General features: G+C 44.1%; 1 protein-coding gene across 1 annotated transcript; it reads left to right on the top strand.

The window, feature by feature from the left end:
- Nucleotides 1–8,011: 8,011 nt before the first annotated feature.
- On the top strand, nucleotides 8,012–12,448 carry CCL15 (C-C motif chemokine ligand 15). Its single transcript, XM_025362033.1, has 4 exons — nucleotides 8,012–8,673; nucleotides 11,157–11,213; nucleotides 11,684–11,795; nucleotides 12,215–12,448. Exons 1-4 carry the CDS (start codon nucleotides 8,598–8,600, stop codon nucleotides 12,297–12,299), a joined length of 330 nt encoding a protein of 109 aa, XP_025217818.1. The 5' UTR covers nucleotides 8,012–8,597; the 3' UTR covers nucleotides 12,300–12,448.
- The last annotated feature ends 6,742 nt before the right edge of the window (nucleotides 12,449–19,190 follow it).

Genomic DNA, 19,190 nt, shown 5'->3' with positions numbered 1-19,190 from the left:
TCTACTGTAAAAGACCAAGGTAGCCACTTTCAGGAGGTCTCCTAAAGTACTCCCTGATGCCAGGGCCTATTTCTGCAACTTACCCCTGATATCAGGGGCTGCCTGAGTAATAAATTTATCATTTAGGATTAGTTGTCTCTTGACGGAATCAGGACATAGAGACCTATGCTTTACAAAGGACCCTCTTAGCCTCCCCAAGAAGGCAGTGGAATTTGCATTAAATCCCTGGTCTATCATGGATATCTTGATATAGTGAAGAGGCTTAGTTCTAGCCCTACATAAGCCCTCTATTATGCACACCTGAAACTGTCTCCTCTTCCATTCTCCCATCTTGTCATTGGAATCCCATTTAGGGACATTCATTGATACTGCTTCTCTTCCAGTTGGATAATATTCGCCCCCTTTCCTGGGTGCTACATGTGATACAAACCTCATCCCCAGATCTCTCTGTCACTTGCAGAGTGGCCTGTTTCTCAGTGTTAGTCAGGGTTTGGTTCAAAGTAACATCACATCTTCCTAGGAGAGTTCAAATACTTGGGTTAAATTCTGGAAAGCCTCTATATATCTTTCAGGGTCATCTGAAAGCTTGCCAACATCCCCCTCAATTTCCTTCAAGTTCTGTAGAGAGAAGGGCACCTGGACCTTACTGGGGCAAATTCACCAGGCATCTGTTGGAGGGGAAAGAATGAGACTGGGGCTTGTCTAGGGTGAGAATTTCTAGAAGGGGGCAAGTGAGAGACTGAAGCTGGATAGGGAGGATGGGGTGGACCTGGAGGAGCAGGGCTGAAGGGAGCTGGTTCCTCTGCTGGGGATACCTCTGGGATTTGTTTGTTTAGTTCCCTGGGATTGCCCCTTGCAGCCTCTCCCGAGATGGCAAATAGGTCTGGATTAATTCTACATTGTCAGCAAAGGTCTGGATTGCCCAGCAAGGTATAGAAAGCCTGCACATATGGGGCCTCAGAGCGTTTGCCCTCACGTTTACAGAAAAGCTGCAACTGCTGGATGGTATCAAAACGAATGGTTTCTTCCTGAGGCCAAGCCAATCTTTCATAATTTGCCCAAACCTTTGTACAGAGGGCTCTGAGCCATTTTCCTCCAGAGTCTGAGGGTCACAGCAGTCCCAGTGGTTCAGGATACACTCCAGAGGAGTATAAGCTGGGAGTAGTGAAGACAGCTGATTGCCCATTCTGAAAGGCAAGAAATAGAGGTGACCCTCATTTCCTTCCCTTCTTTTAGTGATAACTCAGGTTGTGATGGAGAGAAAGCAGGCATCCCCCTTGCCTCTTCTGTCTTTTTATCCCCAAGTCCTAGTGACCTTGGCAGGTGCCATCCACGGGTGCCAAAGTGGCTTTTATTCATGTTAACCGGGGGGTCTGGGAGGTGAGAATATCCACTCTTACACAGTATGCCCAATTTCCCTTGCTGCCAACAATCTTTGAGCTCCCTGGGCCTCATCTGTGTCATGGAGCACGGCCTCCTTTCATGAAGCAAGGGTTTAGTCAGCAGGAATTGGTCCTTCCCATTTACATTGTGCTTGTTGCCCGGCTTTGGATCCCTCAGATCTGGTTTTCCTTTCTAGGGCCTCAACCTGAAGCCCTAGATTGAATATACCCTGCCCTCTTGGTACCCAGATCCTTGTCTGGCATCCAGGAAGAATCTGGTCATCGTTCAAGAAGACTTGAACGATGGTGAATGTGGAGATTTTATTGTGTGATGGATGTGGCTCTTATGGGATGAATGGGGAGCTGGAGAACGGATGAAGTGGGAAGATGATCTTCCCTTGGAGTTTAGCCATCCCGCAGCTGATCTCCTCTTCAACCGTCCCCAGCCGAACTTCTCCTGATATTCAGATGCTCCTTCTCATCTTTCCTTCTCTGCCACTGCCGTTCTTCTGTTCCTCTGCTCATGGAGTTTGGGGTTTAAGATCTGCCTCTTTTCTAAGATCCTGCCACCTCTCTCTTTCCTTTGGGTAAAAGTAATATTGGCTCTCTTTCCCTTCATGGAGGTCTAGCTGTCAGATGGACACAAGATAGGGGTGTGGCAGGCCAGAGTAGTCTTGGAAAAGGCAACATTTGGATGCAAAAACAGAAATGCCTTTTCCAATTTAGGGCTGTGGGTTCCCAGGCTTGAGGGTGGGGCATTTGCCAGGGAACTGCCCTCTTCTACCCAGTATTTCTCTGCCTCCTGTCCATATCAGCTGGGACTACAGGTACATGCCACCATACTCTGCTAATTCTTTTTTTTTTTTTGAAGAGACAGGATCTGATTATGTTGCCCAGGCTGGTCTTGATCTCTTAGGCTCAAGCGATCCTCCTGCCTCAGCCTCCCAAAGTGCTAGTATTACAGGTGTGAGCCACCATGCCCAGGCTTTACTTGAATTTTAAGAGGAAAAAGAAACTAAAGGAATTACTGAACTTTGGATAAGCATTATCTTCAAAACAAGAGACATCATAATACAATTTACAAAGCTAAAAATATTACTCATCCAATTTAGATTGAATATGCATCAAAGATGTATTTAACTCATTAGTGAGAGAACTATTAAAATAATTCAAAAATCATTTGAATAACAGAGATTTGTATAGTTTACTGGGGATGATGTTGTGAAATAAGTTTGTTAAATTAGAGCACACATTATTACCCTGTGGATAGGGCAATAGAAAAACCTGTAACTGTGGGATTATCTTTTTTAATAGACAGAAATCATTTGCATCTGGCTACACACACGTTTATAATTTAACATATACTTTCTCAGAATCTGGGGCCTGATCAATGGTAAACAGAAAATCAATCAAAAGTTCATTCCCCTACGGATTTAAGGAATCCCAGGGTGGGCCTTTTAGTCAACATTGTAATATGACCTTGAAAACCGTGCAGTCATCCTTTTACCTATTTCTTTCTTTTTTTTTTTTTTTCCGAAACAGAATCTTGCTCTGTCACCTAGGCTGGAGTGCAGTGGTGTAATCTCGGCTCACTGCAACCTCTGCCTCACGGGTTCAAGCGATTCTCCTGCCTCAGCCTCCCTAGCAGCTGGGATTACAGGCACCGGCCACTATGCCTGGCTAATTTTTGTATTTTTAGTAGAGATGAGGTTTCACCATGTTGGCCAGGCTGGTCTCAAACTCCTGACCTCGTGATCTGCCTGCCTTGGCCTCCCAAAGTGCTAGGATTACTGGTGTGAGCCACCGCGCCTGGCCCCTTTTACCTATTTCTAAGTTTTTTATTAGGTGTAAATTTAGTTTGCGGGGCAAGTTATTCGAGTTACTGGTGGCAAATCTGTACAGGTCTGCAGCAACCTCAATTCTTCCCTCCTCAGGAGAAAGAATTCAAATGAGGAGCCCAAGTGAGAAGAGACTGAGGAAGTGTTAGAGCAGGAGTGAAAGTTTATTAAGAAGCTTTACAGGCTGGGTGTGGTGGCTCATACCTGTAATCCCAGCACTTTGGAAGGCCTAAGTGGGAGGGTCACTTGAAGTCAGGAGTTTGAGACCAGCCTGTTCAACTTAGTGAAACACCATCTCCAATAAAAATTAGCTGGGCGTGGTGGCAGGCACCTGTAACCCAAGCTACACGGGAGGCTGAGACAGGAGAACTGCTTGAGCCCAGGAGGCAGAGGTTGCAGTGAATCGAGACCATGCCACTGCACTCCAGCCTGGGTGACAGAGTGGGACCCTATCTAAAAAAAAAAAAAAAAAAGAAAAGAAAAAAAAGAGGAGAAAAAGGTTTAGAGCAGGAATAAAAAGAAAGTAAAGTACGTTTGGAAGAGGGCCAAGCAGAGACACTTTGGAGGTCAAGTGTGGGGTTTGACCTTTTGAATTGGGGTTTTACATGTTGGCATACTTCTGGGGTCTTGGGTCCCTTCTCCCCTGATTCTTCCCTTGGGGTGGGAAGCACTAGCGCAACGCCCTGCTTGGGAGGGGAGCATGTGCAGTGTGTTTACTGGAGATGTATGCATGCTCACTTGAGGTGTTCTTCCCTTTACTGATAGAATGCCCCCAGAACATCCTATACGAGTTAAACGCCACCATTTTGTCTTTTGGTGCGCATGCGTGAGCTCACTCGCCCAACTCCTGGGATCTTAGCAGGAAGCTGCTGATGACCAGTTTCAGGTTTTTTCTATCTATAGGCACAGCCTTTCCCTGGTGCTAGCTGCAACCGATTATTATTCTAGAGAGACAGTTAACAACCCCCTGATCATCACCTTATGGTCGCCTGACATTTCTGGTTGGGAGGAGCCTCTCCTGCCCTGTTTATGTATGACTAGCTACCTACAGTAACAATTTGTAAAAGATTTCACCTCTAAACTTAAAGAACATTTTTCTTAATTTAGTTTTCTACATTTAAAGATGTAGTTAATATTACTTACATATACATCTCTATTAAAGTATATAAATGTATATGTATAATTAGTGCACCTTGGAAAACTGTCTCATAAAATTCAAAAGACAGCACTGAATTCTAAACAATTCTAAACAACAACAAAGTATTTTTTATTTGAAAAACATGTTTAAGCTCTATGCTTACTTTTAGTGTGACTTGTCTAAGAAATCAACAGGAGAAAACTGATCAATAACCAAATAATCTTTATAACACTGAATCACAACTGTGTTAGAAGAACACCCCGAGAGGATGATACAAGCTTGGAATTATTATAACCCTAAAGAAAGTAAACACAAATTCACATTACATCTTATCTCCTCCCTACTAAAAGAGCTAATCTTGAAGTGTTAACTACAGTTTAGGACACAGTGTTTGGCTGGGTGTGGTGGCTCACACCTGTAATCCCAGCACTTTGGGAAGCTGAGGTGGGAGGATCACTTGAGCCCAGGAGTTGGAGGTTACAGTGAGCTATGGTTAAGCCACTGCATCCCAGTCTGGGTGATAAAGCAAGACCTAGATCAAGAAAAAAATTTTAAAACAAAAATAAAAACTCTCTTTTATCATTCGCCCAGATGACACAACATTGTCATTTACTTAATATTTAACCCATGATAACCTCATGTAGATTCTTATTTTCCAACAATTTTTAATGGACCTTGTTAAATCAACTTTAGCCTAAAGCTACCTTCTCACTTATTTTAAGTTCAGCCTAAAGGTTTCTCTGTACATAGTGAACTGTAACCTGAATAGAGGTGTAAACAGGCTGTAACCTACTCTTGTGCCAATCACTGAGTTTTGGCCAATCAAAGGGGGCCAACTATTCAAACCATGTTTGAATAAGGTAAACGCCCAGCTATAATAAATTCAGCTGTTTCTGTACCTCACTTCCGTTTTCTTTTTCTGTCTATAAATCTACCATGCGGCTGTGCTGGAGTCTCTATGAACCTACTCTGGCTCAAGAGGTTACCTTATTTGCGAATTGTTCTTTGTTCAGTTAAACTCTGTTAAATTTAATTTGGCTAAGGTTTTTAACAACCTTTTCTCTTATTAACCAAGAAAGAAATACTTGTCTTCCTTTCATTATCATCATTCTGCATTTGTACTTGCAGACTCACACCATTTGTTTTATGGTAATGAAACCAACTTTGCAAAAATTATAACAGTGAGAAAACCATGACAACGGGAAGATCTGATCTAGCCCACTCCCTTCTTGCCTTTAGCTTTCAAGCTGCCAGACATTTAGTTTATAGTGTAAATGATTAGCCCTTCCCCAAAACTCAACCACTTTTGTAAAGCTAATGAAAGACTACCAGGCTAGGAGGATAGAGGAGCCTGAATTTTGCTAAGGAGAAAGTGTAGACGTAAATGATTGCCAGCCATTATTGTGGAGGTCACAAGATATGCAACTTCCCCAATTTCTCTGCAGATAACATCACTATTGTAGAACCTAGGATTGGCCTTCTGAGATATCCTTTCAGGATGTTTTTTTGCATTGAGACACTGATGATGGCTCCAGCTGGACCCACCAACAGCTCCTGCGGCACCACCCAGAAGCCATTCAGCCTACAGGAGATGAATTTCCCACACTTCTATGATTGCACCCCCCAAGCAGTCAGCAGCAAGCGTCCTTTGAAAGCGTCCACATTCATCCCCTTCCCCAAACTACCTTTCAAAAACCTTTAATCTGTGAGCCTTCGATGAGATTGATCTGAGTAATAACTCTTCACTGCAATGTGATGGTTTTTGTGCAGCAGGTACAGTAACTGTCTCATCCTTGGAGACATTCTTCAAGGACCTTGTAACTGTACACTTGGAAGTGTGTTAAGGGGGTAAATGTCATGTTATGTGGCTGATTTGTTTTGTTTTGTTTTTTGTTTTGTTTTGACACAGGGTCTCACTCTGTCACCCAGGATGGAGTACAGTGGCGTGATCATAGGTCACTGCAGCCTGAAGCACGCCCAGGCACAAGAAATCCTCCTGCCTCAGACTTTCAAGTAACTGAGACCGTAGACATGTGCCACCAAGCCTGGCTTTTTTTTTTTTTTTTTTTTTTTACTAGAAACGAGGTCTCGCTATGTTGCTCAGGCTGGTCTGGAGCTCCTGAGTTCAAGCTTAAGTGCTGGGATTACAGGCATGAGCCACTGCACCTGGACATGTTTTTTAATGTCTGTCACACACACACACACACACACACACCCCTTGTTGTATGGGGGCAGAGGAATGAGGAGAACCATTAAGTAAATAAGCATTTAAAATAGAATGTGACTGGTGCTATCATAGATTTATGCTGAGAGATGCTGTGGAAACACTGAAAAGGGACACCTGGCCCAGCCTAGTGGGAGCCAGAGCCGAGAAGTCTTTCTGGCAGAGGTGACTGCTAAGTAGAGTTAATGGGTTGCTAGGAATTCGTATTGCACAGGGCCAATTTATCCATTAGGCATTTAGTATTGGGGTCCTGAAAAAAAATTCACTCCAAAAGAAAAAAGTATAAAATCTAAATTAATAGGTGCATCACTATTTAAACTTAATATGCATTTAAATGCCATTATGTTAGAAAATAGAGGAGTTGTGCATATAAGGAGAACCCTATTCTGAAGGACTTTCTACACTCACACACAAACTTTGGAGCTGACTCAAGTCCATGAGAAGCCACTGGCAGATTCTGTTTGAAAAATCACAGCCAAGTTTGCAGATTAGAGAATGCCCTCTGGTGGCCACCCTTTAGCATCAGCTTTGAAGGCACTTGAAAGTTCAAGATGGGGTGGTTAGTACTTGACATGGCATCATCAGTGCTTGGGAAGGTCTTTTGGCCTCTAATCTTGAGACTTTCCAGTTCTCCATTTTGGTGGCCAGCTTGACTGGTTCTTACCTTTGAAGTCCCTTTGTTTGGGAGGCGAAGGCAGGTGGATCACCTGAGGTCAGCCTGACTAACATGGTGAACAAAATACTAAAAATGCTACTAAAAATACAAAATTGGCCAAGTGTGGTGGCACATGCCTGTAATCCCAGCTACTCGGGAGGCTGAGGCAGGAGAATTTCTTGAACCCGGAAGGCAGAATTTGCAGTGAGCAAGATTGCACCACTGCACTTCAGCCTGGGCAACAAGAGCAAAACTCCACCTCAAAAAAAAAAAAAAAAAAATCCCTTTGTTATAGTAGGTAGTTATTCAGACATGAGCAGGGCAGGAGAGCCCCCTGCCCCACCAGGAATGTCAGACAACCATCAGGTGATGGTCAGGCAGATGTTACACTGTCTCTCTAAAATAGTAATTGGTCAAAGCCAGCACCAGCAAAGGCAGTCTCCCTATAGATAGAAATATCTGAAACTGGTGATCAACAGTTTCCCGATAAGATCTCAGGGGTCGGGCAAGTAGGCTCAAGTACGTGCACTAAGAGGCAAAATGTCAGAGTTCAACTGGTATGTGATCTAGGAACACTTGACTGGTCAAGAAGGAATGCTTCAAGTGAGCATGTGTACAGCTCCAGTAAACACACTGTGCATGCAGCCCCTCCCACGTGCTGGGAGACCACTGCGCATGCGGAATGCCAGCAAAAAAACAAACAAACAAACAAAAAAACCGCAATCCAAAGGTCCAACCAGGCACTTGAATCTCTCAAATCACCTGCTTGGCACTTTTCCAAGTGTTCTTTACTTTCATTCCTGCCCTAAATCTTGTCTCGGTCTCTCACTCTGCCTTATGCCCCTCAGTTGAATTCTTTCTTCTGAGGGGGCAAGAACTGAGGCTGCTGCAGACTGGTATGGATTCGGCACTGCTAACACCTACTGGTTGGGACTACAGGAATAGAACTAGAAATGGAAAAAAGATAGCATTCACCACATCCCAATCCTGAATCCAAGAGTCTGAGATAGTCCCCTACTCCTATCCCAGGCTTAGAGGATTAGATAAATCTCCTGAAAGGAAGACTCTTCCTTGAAACATTTCTTTCTATCTGCCTGTAGCTATTGGGATAGTTCGGGAAATCCACAGGGACAGTTCAAGTCACCTTTGTCCTCTACTTTCTGTTGCATTCTCAGCCTTGCTCTCTTTTCAGAAACTGCTTGGTAACTATTATATAGCTAAAGAAGAGCATTCTGACCTCTGCCCTGGGACTTCCTGGATCCTCCCCTTCTTGTAAATACAAGGGCAGAGCTGGCATCCCGGGGAGCCAGGAAGCAGTGAGCCCAGGAGTCTCGGCCAGCCCTGCCTGCCCACCAGGAGGATGAAGGTCTCCGTGGCTGTCCTCTCCTGCCTCATGCTTGTTGCTGCCCTTGGATCCCAGGCCCAGGTCACAAATGGTGAGTCCAGTGAGCTTTCTTCCAGGCAACCAGGTCCATGGTAACTCAGGCTCTGGGACAGAGACACATTGTGACTACTCTCCAGCCCAGACATGGTTGTGGAACTTATTTAAAAACCACCAGCAGAGTGTAGACCTGGCTCTGTCTGCAGCCTTTGGATCCTTGGAGGGGGAAATGTATACACGTGACTGGTCCCATTTGGGGCCAATTATTTCCCTTTTCACAGCAAAAATTATCTGATTCTTTCTCGTAGCTGATATTTTAGCTGGAACAAAAGAACTGTAATTAAATTGTAAATTTGTAAAAAGAATCATAGAAGTTTACAGTGCTAGAACTGCTATCTACCATCTGGTGTAAAATTGTGATTTGGGAGAGGAAAAGGAACCAGCTAGGTAAGTGACTCACCCATGATCACTGTCTCATTTGTTCCTGTGGAATCTTAATTTGTGGCAGTGAATGTCAACACAAAGAGGCCAATGACATTGCAAAAAGAATGTATTATTTACATTTCCCAAGAGAAGGAGGTACACTGTGCCACACAGGGCCCCAAGGGAAGCATCCAGGGCAGGAGTCACAATCAGGAGAGAAGGGACGACCTATGCCAGAACCTTTATTGGGGTTTCCAGGGGGAAAGCAAGGCAGCCCAGAGCATAGGGTTTAGGGCTAGGTAGTCTGAACAAGCCTTTCAGGCTTTGGGATATAGGGATAGTCTCTAGTTGTCTAGTACTCATCCTTAGGATGACTTAGAACCACGGAAATGCTGGCTTGGTGTGTGAGAGTTAGCAAAGGAGGTGGCTGGGCACATGGGCTCAGGATTTGTTGACTTGTATATGAAAGGTCTAAACCCTTTGCTATCTCTATGCATTGGTTAGCCCTGCAACGGGCAGTCTCTCCCCAGCTGTCAAGACTTTTTTTTTTTTTTTTTTTTTTTTTTTTTGAGACAGAGTTTCGCTCTGTCTCCCAGGCTGGAGTGCAGTGGCAAGATCTCGGATCACTGCAACCTCCACCTCCTAGGTTCAGTTGATTATCCTTCCTCAGCCTATGAAGTAGTTGGGATTAAGGCAGGCACCACCAAGTCCAGCTGATTTTTGTATTTTTTTTTTTTAGTAGAGACGGGGTTTCGCCTTGTTGGCCAGACTAGTCTTGAACTCCCGGCCTCAGGTGATCTGCCCAGCTCGGCTTCCCAAAGTGTTGGGATTACAGGTGTGAGCCATCGTGCCTGACCACTGTAAAGATATTTTTTTTCTTTTTTCTTGAGACGGAGTCTCGCTCTGTCGCCCAGGCTGAAGTGCAGTGGTGTGATCTCAGCTCACTGCAAGCTCCGCCTCCCGTTTTCACGCCGTTCTCCTTCCTCAGCCTCCTGAGTAGCTGGGACTACAGGCGCCCGCCACCACGCCTGGCTAATTTTTTCTATTTTTAGTAGAGATGGGGTTTCACCATGTTAACCAGGATGGTCTCAATCTCCTGACCTTGCGATCCACCCACCTTGGCCTCCCAAAGTTCTGGGATTACAGACTTGAGCCACCGCACCTGGCCGCATTTTTCTATTTAGCATAATACAGGTATGCAATCCCTTATCAAAATCCTATCAGGCTAGATGTATTTTGGAATACAGAATTTCTCTGGTTTTCAAAAGGTAATACAAGCTAGGCATGGTGGCTCACCTATAATCCCAGCACTTTGGGAGGCTGAGCCAGGAAAATTGCTTGACCCCAGGAGTTCAAGACCAGCCTGGGCATCACATCAAGACCTCATCACTACAAAAAGTTAAACTATTGGCTAGGGATTGTGGCTCGCACCTGTAATCCCACCTTCTCAGGAGGCTGAGGCAAGAGGATCACTTGAGCCCAGGACCTCGAGGCTGCGGTGAGTTATGATCATACCACTGTGCCCCAGCCTGGGTGACAGAACAAGACCCTGTCTCAATTTAAAAAAAAAAAAAAGTAATTCATACCTAGATGGTACTTATCCTTGGTGGGGCCAAGGAAGACTGTTTCAATCAAACACAGCAATCTTTCTACAGCAAACACATTAATATTTCTGCTAACTGGGATGAATAAAGACCATAATAGACTCACTTCACTTAAGGGGATACTGTGCCACCATATGCGCTGATAAAACCTTTCAGTTTTCAGAGCCCTATAATAAAAAAATATTCCAGAAATGTGTAGAAAGACTTGTAGACTGTGTCACATCATGTAGATATTCCATTAACTGACCCGTGTTAGGTTCAGTTGCTTTTAGTATTTCAGAGTCAATACAAAGTTTTCATGTCTACATTTTCAAAAGGTCCCTGAAAAGTCTCAGGGCCCTAAAGGAATAAATGGGCCAGGAGGCAGGCCTAGAACACAGACAGGTGGTGGTGGTCCAGCTTCAGAGCCTTTCTGCCTCAGGAGGGGGATGAGCAATGGGGTGGGTGGAGATGCTGAAACATACTGCTGCCGCCCAGTGATTTCCTTCCCGGTCCTGTCTGTTTCTTCCAGATGCAGAGACAGAGTTCATGTCAAAGCTTCTACTGAAAAATCCAGTAGTTCTGAGCAGTAAGTGATCAGATACAGCATATACTTAAAAGCAGCCAGCAGGTGCAGGTCTGCACTTTGGAATCCATTGTCCTTGTTTACAGTATGGGAGGAGAATGAGAGGGCCTGAGGGTGGTGAACATCTCCAAGGAAGATCAAGATGGGCTAGGGGGACCCCCTCCATAAATGCTTTCTCTGTTCCCCTCTGGCTGCCCCAAGAGCCTGCTCCTTTGGAGAAGAAGGTGCTCCCTGGTGTCTGCAGGTGTCTGCAGATGCCTTCCCCTTCTGGGGGAAATGTTCCTGGTCCTGCTGTGGCCCACCCTGTGCCTCAGACACACCGCACAACCCTGGGGAGGGTCTGAAGCAGGGAGATGCCAGCAAGTGCTGGCCATGGAGGGGAAACATGTCTTCCGAGGCTTATGCCTTCTCATCCTGCACAGTGCTTTCGAGGAGAAAGATTGGCCCTCAAATGACCCTTTCTCTTGCTGCAGGCTTTCACCTTGCTACTGACTGCTGCATCTCCTACATCTCACAAAGCATCCCGTGTTCACTCATGGAAAGTTATTTTGAAACGAGCAGCGAGTGCTCCAAGCCGGGTGTCATGTAAGTGCCAAGCTCATCAACCATGTGTTGGGGAAGAAGCAGCCCACAACGTCTTGCAGGGAGGACCCGATGGATGGGCGTCCATTGGGTTCCACCCTCTGGATCCTGCCAGGTACGGGGCAGCTGTGTCCTTACGAGGATCCTGCAGGGCATCAGGGATGAGACACTCCCAATGGAGAGGAGATAGGGGAGGAAGAAGAAAGCAGGCACAAGGCTGCCCAAGGACACTTCCATAAGTCATTAAGGAGTCCCACAGGCTGAGAGGGTCTCAAGAGGACACTGTCCCTGAGCTGCCAACAGCAGAGAAAGGAAAAAACAAGCTGTGTTGACTGGGAAATCTGAGGAGCAGGGAGGATGGGGCCCCCTGTCTCCCTCTGCTTGGGAGAAAGTTTGTAATCTTTCTCTCCCTTATTCCCCAGCTTCCTCACCAAGAAGGGGCGACAAGTCTGTGCCAAACCCAGTGGTCCGGGAGTTCAGAATTGCATGAAAAAGCTGAAGTCCTAACCAATATAATAATAAAGAGACAAAAGAGGCCAGCCAACCACCTCCAACACCTCCTGTGAGTTTCTTGGCCTGAATTACTTTAAATATATATATATTGTTGTGTCTGGTAATGGAAGTCACGCATCTAATAAAGAGTATTCAATTTTTAAGTTTGCTTGAGTTTTAAGAGGAAATAAACTAATATAAAACTGAAGAAACTGCTAAGCCCCAACAGGATTAAATACAAATTCACTTTATATCTCATCTTCTCCTTTCTACTGAAATAACTAATCTTCAAAGGCTTGGTTACAATTTCAAGAAAGCTTCTTTTACTCCATCATTTGCCCAGTTCACACCATTTTCTAGTGTACTTAACATTTGATCCATTATAATCCCATAACAATTCTTCTTTTTTCCCCACGATTTCCTTTCGATATTTTTCTATTAACCAAAAGAGAAATACTTTTTGTTTCCTTATCATTCCATATTTGCACTTGCATATTTACACCATCTGTTTCATGGTAACTACTTCATTCTTTGAGACAGTCTCCAAGGACCTTCTAACTTCCTATTCCAACTTGCAGAAATGCTTTCTAGACCTGCCAAAATAATAATAATAATAATAATAATGATGTCATACTGGGATTTCTTCTCATTACACACCTGAGTTCATTCCACCATGACAGGCGGCCCACAACTTCCTCTTCCTCTTCCTTCCTTCCTAAAATGGTTTATTTTTCATTTTGCTAGAATATCCTTGAACTGCCTTCTGCTTTAAAAGGTGACAAAGGCAAACACTCTCCTTTGCTCCATAGGTGCCAGGGCAGGCATCCCCAACTCAGGCTTGGCCAATCTATGCTCCCTTCCAGAGATCTGAGCCTGGAACAAGTGTTGCAGAGAAGCAGAAAAAGAGAGGACTCCATCCAGGTGACACTGGTGGTGGCAACAGCTTCCAGATTCTGGAAGCAGCAGCGCCAGCACACATACCCCATGACCAGTGCTGGAGGTCAGCAATGCTAACCGCAATGCCCAGCAGCAGTGACAGCATTCACACCAGTTGACTCTTGTGGCATGATTTTGGATGTGGCATTGGAGCTGGTCTCTCTAGGATTCTACCTCCGCCTCCCAAGTTCAAGCAATTCTCCTGCCTCAGCCTCCCTAGTAGCTGGGATTACAGGCGCCCGCCACCACACCCGGCTAATTTCTGTATTTTTAGTAGAGACAGGGTTTCGCCATGTTGGCCAGGCTGGTCTTGAACTCCTAACCTCAGATGATCTACCCACCTTGGCCTCCCAAAGTACTGGGATTACAGGCATGAACCACTGCACTCAGCCTCTACCTAGTTTCCAAGTCTTCCTGACACTACCCAAAATCTTTTCAGTAAAGTCCTTTTTGCTTAATCAACCAGAGTCAGTTTCTATTGCTTTCCAACAAAAAACTCCAACTGATACGAACAATAAACTTTCTGGGACTTTGAAGGTCTAAAAACTTTGTTCTTAAAGTTTGAAAATGGTTCAACTGAATATGAAAGTTCATGTTGAAAATAATTTTCTCTCAGAACAATGTAGACATTCTTCAATTGTCTTCTAGCATCTCAGACAGGGCCAAAATTCCAAAGCCAGTTGATTTCTTATTCCTTAGTAAGAAAAAAAAAATTTCAGACCCTCTGGGAATTTTTAGAATATTTTTATTTTTCTATTTCTTTATCTTTATAATTTCAACTTTTATTTTGGATTCAGGGGTTACATGTGCAGGTTTGTTACCTGGGTATATTGCATGAAGTCTGGGGTACAGTTGATCCCATCACCCAGGTACTGAGCATAGTACCCAATAGTTTTTCAACCCTTGCCCCCTTCTCTCCCTCCCTCCTCTAGTAGTCCCCAGTGTCTATTGTTGCCATCTTTATGTCCAAGTGTAACCAATGTTTAAACATGCAGCATTTGGTTTTCTGTTCCTGCATTATTAATTCAGTTAAGATAATGGCCTCCAACTTTATCCATGTTACTCCAAAGGACATGATTTCATTCTTTTTATGGCTACCTAGGAAGTGCCTCATGGTGTATCTGTACCACATTTTTGTATCCAATCCACATTGACGGGTACCTAGGTTGATTCCATGTCTTTGCTACTGTGAATAGTGCTCTGATGGACATACGAAGGCATGTGTCTTTTTTCGTACAATGATTTATATTAGTATATACCCAGTAATGGGATTGCTGGGTTGAGTGGTAGTTAGGTTTTAAGTTATTTAAGAAATCACCAAACTGCTTTTCACAGTGGCTGAACTAATTTACATTCCCACCAACAGTGTATATCTGTTCTGTTTTTCTCTGCAGCCTCATCGGCATGTTATTTTTTTTGACTTTTTACTAATAGCTATTCTGACTGGTGTGAGACGGTAACTCATTTTGGGTTTGATTTGCATTTCTCTGATGATTAGTGATGTTGAGCATTTTTTCATGTGTTTGTTGCCTGCTTATATGTCTTCTTTTGAGGAATGTATGTTCATGTCTTTTGCCCATTTTTTAATGGAGTTATTTGTTTTTGGCTGTTCAATTGTTTAAGGCACTTATAGATTCTGGATATTAGACCTTTGTTGGATGCATAGTTTGCAAATATTTTTTCCCATTCTGTAGGTTTTCTGTTTACTCTGTTGATGAGTTTCTTTTGCTGTACAGAAGCTCTTGAGTTTAATTGAGCACTTGTCAATTTTTGTTTTTATTGCAATTGCTTTTGGGGATTTAGTCATAATTTATTTGCCAAGGCCAATGTCCAGAATGGTGTTTCCTAGGTTTTCTTCTAAGATTCTTATAGTTTGAGGTCTTATATTTGAATTTTGATTCCATCTTGGTTATTTTGTATATAAGGTGAAAAATAGGGATCCAGTTTCATTCTTATGCGCATGGCTAGCCAGCTATCCCAGCACCATTTATTGAACAGGGAAATCCTTACCCCTTTGCTTATTTTTGTTGACTCTGTCAAAGATCAGATGACTGTAGGTGTGCAGCTTTATTTCTGGATTTTCTATTCTGTTCTACTGGTCTATGAATCTGTTTTTGTATCAATACCATGCTGTTTTGTTTACTGTAGCCTCACAGTATACTTTGAAGTCTGGTAATATGATGCCTCTAGGTTTGCTCTTTTTGTTTAGGATTGATTTGGCTATTTGGGCTCTTTTTATTGGTTCCATATGAATTTTAGAATAGTTTTTCTAGTTCTATGAAAAATGACATTGGTAGTTTGAGAGAAACAGCACTGAATCTGGAGATTGCCTGGACAATATGGCCATTATAATGATATTGATTCTTCCAGTCCGTGAGCATGGAATGTTTTTCCATTTGTTCATGTCATATATGATTTCTTTCAGCAGTGTTTTGTAATTTTCATTGTAGAGATCTTTCACCTCCTTGGTTACATGTATTCCTAGGTTTGTGTGTGTATGTGTGTGTGTGTGTGTGTGTGTGTGTGTGTGTGTGTATGGCTATTGTAAATGAGATTGCATTCTTGATTTGGCACTCAGCTTGAATGTTACTGGTATATAAAAATGCTACTGGTTTTTGCACATTGATTTTGTATCCTGAAGCTTTACTGAAGTTGCTTATCAGTTCCAGGAGCCTTTTGGCAGAGGCTTTAGGATTTTCATATCATTGGTGAGGTTGTCAGCTTAATGTCTGGCAGACAGAGTAAGGGGATAGGGATGGGGGTAGGTTGTCTTGTCCTTGACCAGAAGTTATCCAGGGCGCTGCCCAGTTCTCTCTCTGGCCCACTGTCCTCTCCAAGAGGTTCCCACAGCAAATATCCCTTTTTATTTTGAGAACTGTGCTTGTAGCTTTATCCTGGGGCAAATGCCCTACCTGACTATCCTGAATGGGAGCTAGCAAGGTCATGGCGTATTCACTCAACCTGAATGTCTTCTCCCAGTACCCACTGACTCTGATCGTCACATTATCCAGCATTCTGCTGGGAAAATCCTCTTTTGTCTATGATCTTCTCCTTCACCTATATGAGGATACGTGTTTTTTTTCAGCCTTCTTGTGATCTGCCATCAAGCTGACTCATGTTCTTTTTTTTCCTCTCTCTTTTTTTTTTTTTTTTTTTTTGAGATGGAGTCTTGCTCTGTTGCCCAGGCTGAAGTGTAGTGATGTGATCTCGGTTCACTGTAACCTACACCTCTTGAGTTCAAGCAATTCTCCCGCCTCAGCCTCCTGAGTAGCTGGGATTACAGGTGCCTGCCACCACGCTCGGTTAATTTTTGTAGTTTTTATAGAAGGGTTTCACCATGTTGGCCAGGCTGGTCTCAAACTCCCGACCTCAAGTGATCTACATGCCTCGGCCTCCCAAAGTGCTGGGATTACAGGTGTGAGCCACCATGCCCGACCCCATGGTCTTTATATAGAGCAGAAATGTCTCACTTTATGGTAGACCAATGTCATCTTTTCTGACTCCTTACTGCTACTATGAATTCTATTTATTTTTATATTTCTTCTGTCATTTCAACAGGATTTACAGAGATGAAAAAGACAAACACAGATGCTCAGAGTTCTGTCTTACTTTGCTTGTTCGTTTTGTTTATTGAGACAGGGTCTCACTCTGTCACCCAGGCTGGAGTGCAGTGGCACAATCTTGGCTCACTCGCCTTTACTCAACCTCCTGGGTTCAAGTGGTTCTCCCAACTCAGCCCCGTGAGTACCTGGGACTACAGGCGTGTGCCACCCCACACCCAGCTAATTTTATTTTTTGTAGAGACATAGTCTCACTTGTTGCCCAGGCTAGTCTTGAACTCCTGGGCTCAAGTAATCCTCCTGCCTCGGCCTCCCAAAGTGTTGGGATTACAGATGTGAGCCACAATACCTGGCCTCTGGCATACATTTTGATCCAGCTACGATCTTTTATGTTGCTCTTACTGCTCCACTGAATGCTGTTGAATTCAGAAGCTTTGAGTTGAAAGCAGCTCACTGGTACCTAAATATATGACTAGGGGATGGCAATCCAGAAGCTTCTGGATTCTCCATGGAGATTTTGTCTCAGAGTCTTAGAAGAAAATTTAAATGGTCCTAGACCTAAGTAGGATTCATGTAGTTTCACTGGTTTCCCCCTGACAGGTCAAGTTTTTAGCTTAAAAAGATGAAATGAGGAGGGAGAGCGTCTGGGCAGTGTGGATGCCAAAGGATCACTTATGAAGATGTTGGGTCATGACAATGGCAACTCAACAGAAATGAGGGATAAAAACCAAGACTTTCCTTTTTTTTTTTTTTTTTTTCTCCTCTGTCACGCAGACTGGAGTGCAGGGGCGCAATCTCGGCTCACTGCAACCTCCACCTCCTGGGTTCAAGTGATTCTCCTGCCTCAGCCTCCCGAGTAGCTGGCATTACAGGGACCCACCCCCATGCCCAGCAGATTTTTGTATTTTTAGTAGAGACGGGGGTTTTCCATGCTGGCTGGGCTGGTCTCAAACTCCTGACCTCAAATGATCTGCCTGCCTCAGCCTTCCAAAATTCTGGGATTATAGGCGTGAGCCACCCACCAGACCCAGCCCAGGATTTTCCATTCTAACCAAGCATCTAGCCACTCACAGAAGGTCTTTGAGGTCTTGGAGGAGACAAAAACATGTTATGTGCAGGTTAATTGCATAATACATACTCTGCTCTCACAGTTCCTCAGAAACAGCATGTTCTTTTTTGCTTCCTTGCTTTGTGTGGTACCCTCTGCCAGGCATGCCCTCCTCTCAACTCTGCCCAGCAAAACTCAACCCAACCTTAATGGCTTAGATTAGATGCTACCATAAAACTTTCCCCCTTCATCCCAGCCAGAAGGACCCACCTCCATTTCTCTGGAATCTTGAAGCATATTTATTGCCATTCAAAAAGATTATTATTAAGTGGCTACTTTAGGTTATGCATTGTGCTAGGCACGAGGAAAACCATGAAAACCAAACAAAGTAGACTATTGCCCTTCAAGAAAATGTCAGTCCAGGGCCGGGCACGGTAGCTCATGCCTGTAATCCTAGCACTTTGGGAGGCCGTGGTGGGCAGATCACCTGAGGTCAGGAGGTCAAGATCAGCCTGGCCAACATGGTGAAACCCCGTCTCTACTAAAAATACAAAAATTAACCAGGCGTGGTGGTGAGCAACTGTAATCCCGCTACTCGGGAGGCTGAGGCAGGAGACTTGCTTGAACCCGGAAGGCGGAGTTTGCAGTGAGCCGAGATCATGCCACTGCACTCCAACCTGGGTGACAGAGTAAAACTCTGTCTCAAAAAAAAAGTCAGTTTATAGAGAAGACTGAAAATAAGAATAAGAATGATGCTTGGGTGCAAAAGTCATACCTAATTCACTGCTAAGTCTCCAAACTTTTATGCAACATTGGAGCAAAAAGAGGAGGATATTTATACTAGAGGCAACCAGCCTGGGACTCAAGTCTCCCCAGGCCCTAGTTGGACTGCCCAGGGACTGAAGAGACCAACATAATATTGAAACACAGCATTTAGAAAGCTGTGTGATATCCGCATGTTCTCACTCATAGGTGGGAACTGAACAATGAGATCACTTGGACTCGGGAAGGGGAACATCACACACTGGGGCCTATCACGGGGAGCGGGGAGGGGGGAGAGATTGCATTGGGAGTTATACCTGATGTAAATGACGAGTTGATGGGTGCTGATGAGTTGATGGGTGCAGCACACCAACATGGCACAAGTATACATATGTAACACACCTGCACGTTATGCACATGTACCCTAGAACTTAAAGTATAATTTAAAAAATAATAAATAAAAAAAATAAAAGGACAACCAAAAAAAAAAAAAAGAAAGCTGTGTGATAGATAGGGCTTCTGAAACTTTAGCGTGCATAAAAGTCACCAGGAAGGCTTGTGAAAACACAGACTGTGGGCTCCCACCCGCAGAAATCTGGT

This window comes from Theropithecus gelada, chromosome 16, assembly GCF_003255815.1.
Source record: "Theropithecus gelada isolate Dixy chromosome 16, Tgel_1.0, whole genome shotgun sequence".
Classification (NCBI taxonomy): domain Eukaryota; kingdom Metazoa; phylum Chordata; class Mammalia; order Primates; family Cercopithecidae; genus Theropithecus; species Theropithecus gelada.
Note: the sequence above shows the minus strand (reverse complement) of the source record. Positions and strands in the feature narration are given on the sequence as shown.

Bases quoted from the DNA above. Each gene is read 5' to 3' on its own strand.
- CCL15 (XM_025362033.1), top strand. From the start codon at position 8,598: ATGAAGGTCTCCGTGGCTGTCCTCTCCTGCCTCATGCTTGTTGCTGCC. The intron at 8,674-11,156 runs GTGAGTCCAGTG...TGTTTCTTCCAG, and splicing joins CCAGGCCCAGGTCACAAATG to ATGCAGAGACAGAGTTCATG. The intron at 11,214-11,683 runs GTAAGTGATCAG...CTCTTGCTGCAG, and splicing joins AAATCCAGTAGTTCTGAGCA to GCTTTCACCTTGCTACTGAC.